General features: G+C 55.9%; 1 protein-coding gene across 1 annotated transcript in view; it reads right to left on the reverse strand.

Moving 5' to 3' along the window:
* Window positions 1–401, reverse strand: part of LOC104128770 (glycogen phosphorylase B) — a gene marked incomplete at its 5' end in the record, with an annotated part of 20,073 nt that overhangs the window by 3,241 nt on the left and 16,431 nt on the right. The window contains one exon of the mRNA XM_035897074.1: window positions 105–246. Coding sequence (XP_035752967.1) covers window positions 105–246 — 142 coding nt within the window. The remainder of the gene's footprint in view (window positions 1–104; window positions 247–401) is intronic.

Below are 401 nucleotides of genomic sequence, written 5' to 3' on the forward strand. Positions count from 1 at the left end.
CGGCGCGGCCCCCCTGCACTGACAACCTCTCAGGCCAGCCAGTTTCTGGGCTCAGCTGGGACACGCCCAGCTCCTGACATGTGCTTACACAAGACCAGACATACCCTTCTCAGCCAAGGACACACGGTAGTTCTCCAGGAAGATGACCTTGAGCCTGTCCCCCACATAGGGATCGTTGTTGATGACCTCACCGATGGACGTGATGAGTTTGATGATCATCTTGGCCATGTGGTAGCCAGGGGCAGCCTGAACAAGAGCAGCCCAGAAATGGTGAAGGCTTTTAAGGAAGGGAGAGCATGAGAGGTGCCAGTGCAGGTTCTCACCATGGGGAGAATCTGGGCCTCACCTCTGCTGTTCATATGGATCAGCAAAAACACCCTACTGGGAGGAGAAGGCCTGAG

This window comes from Egretta garzetta, unplaced genomic scaffold, assembly GCF_000687185.1.
Source record: "Egretta garzetta isolate BGI_Z169 unplaced genomic scaffold, ASM68718v1 scaffold17, whole genome shotgun sequence".
Classification (NCBI taxonomy): Eukaryota; Metazoa; Chordata; class Aves; order Pelecaniformes; family Ardeidae; genus Egretta; species Egretta garzetta.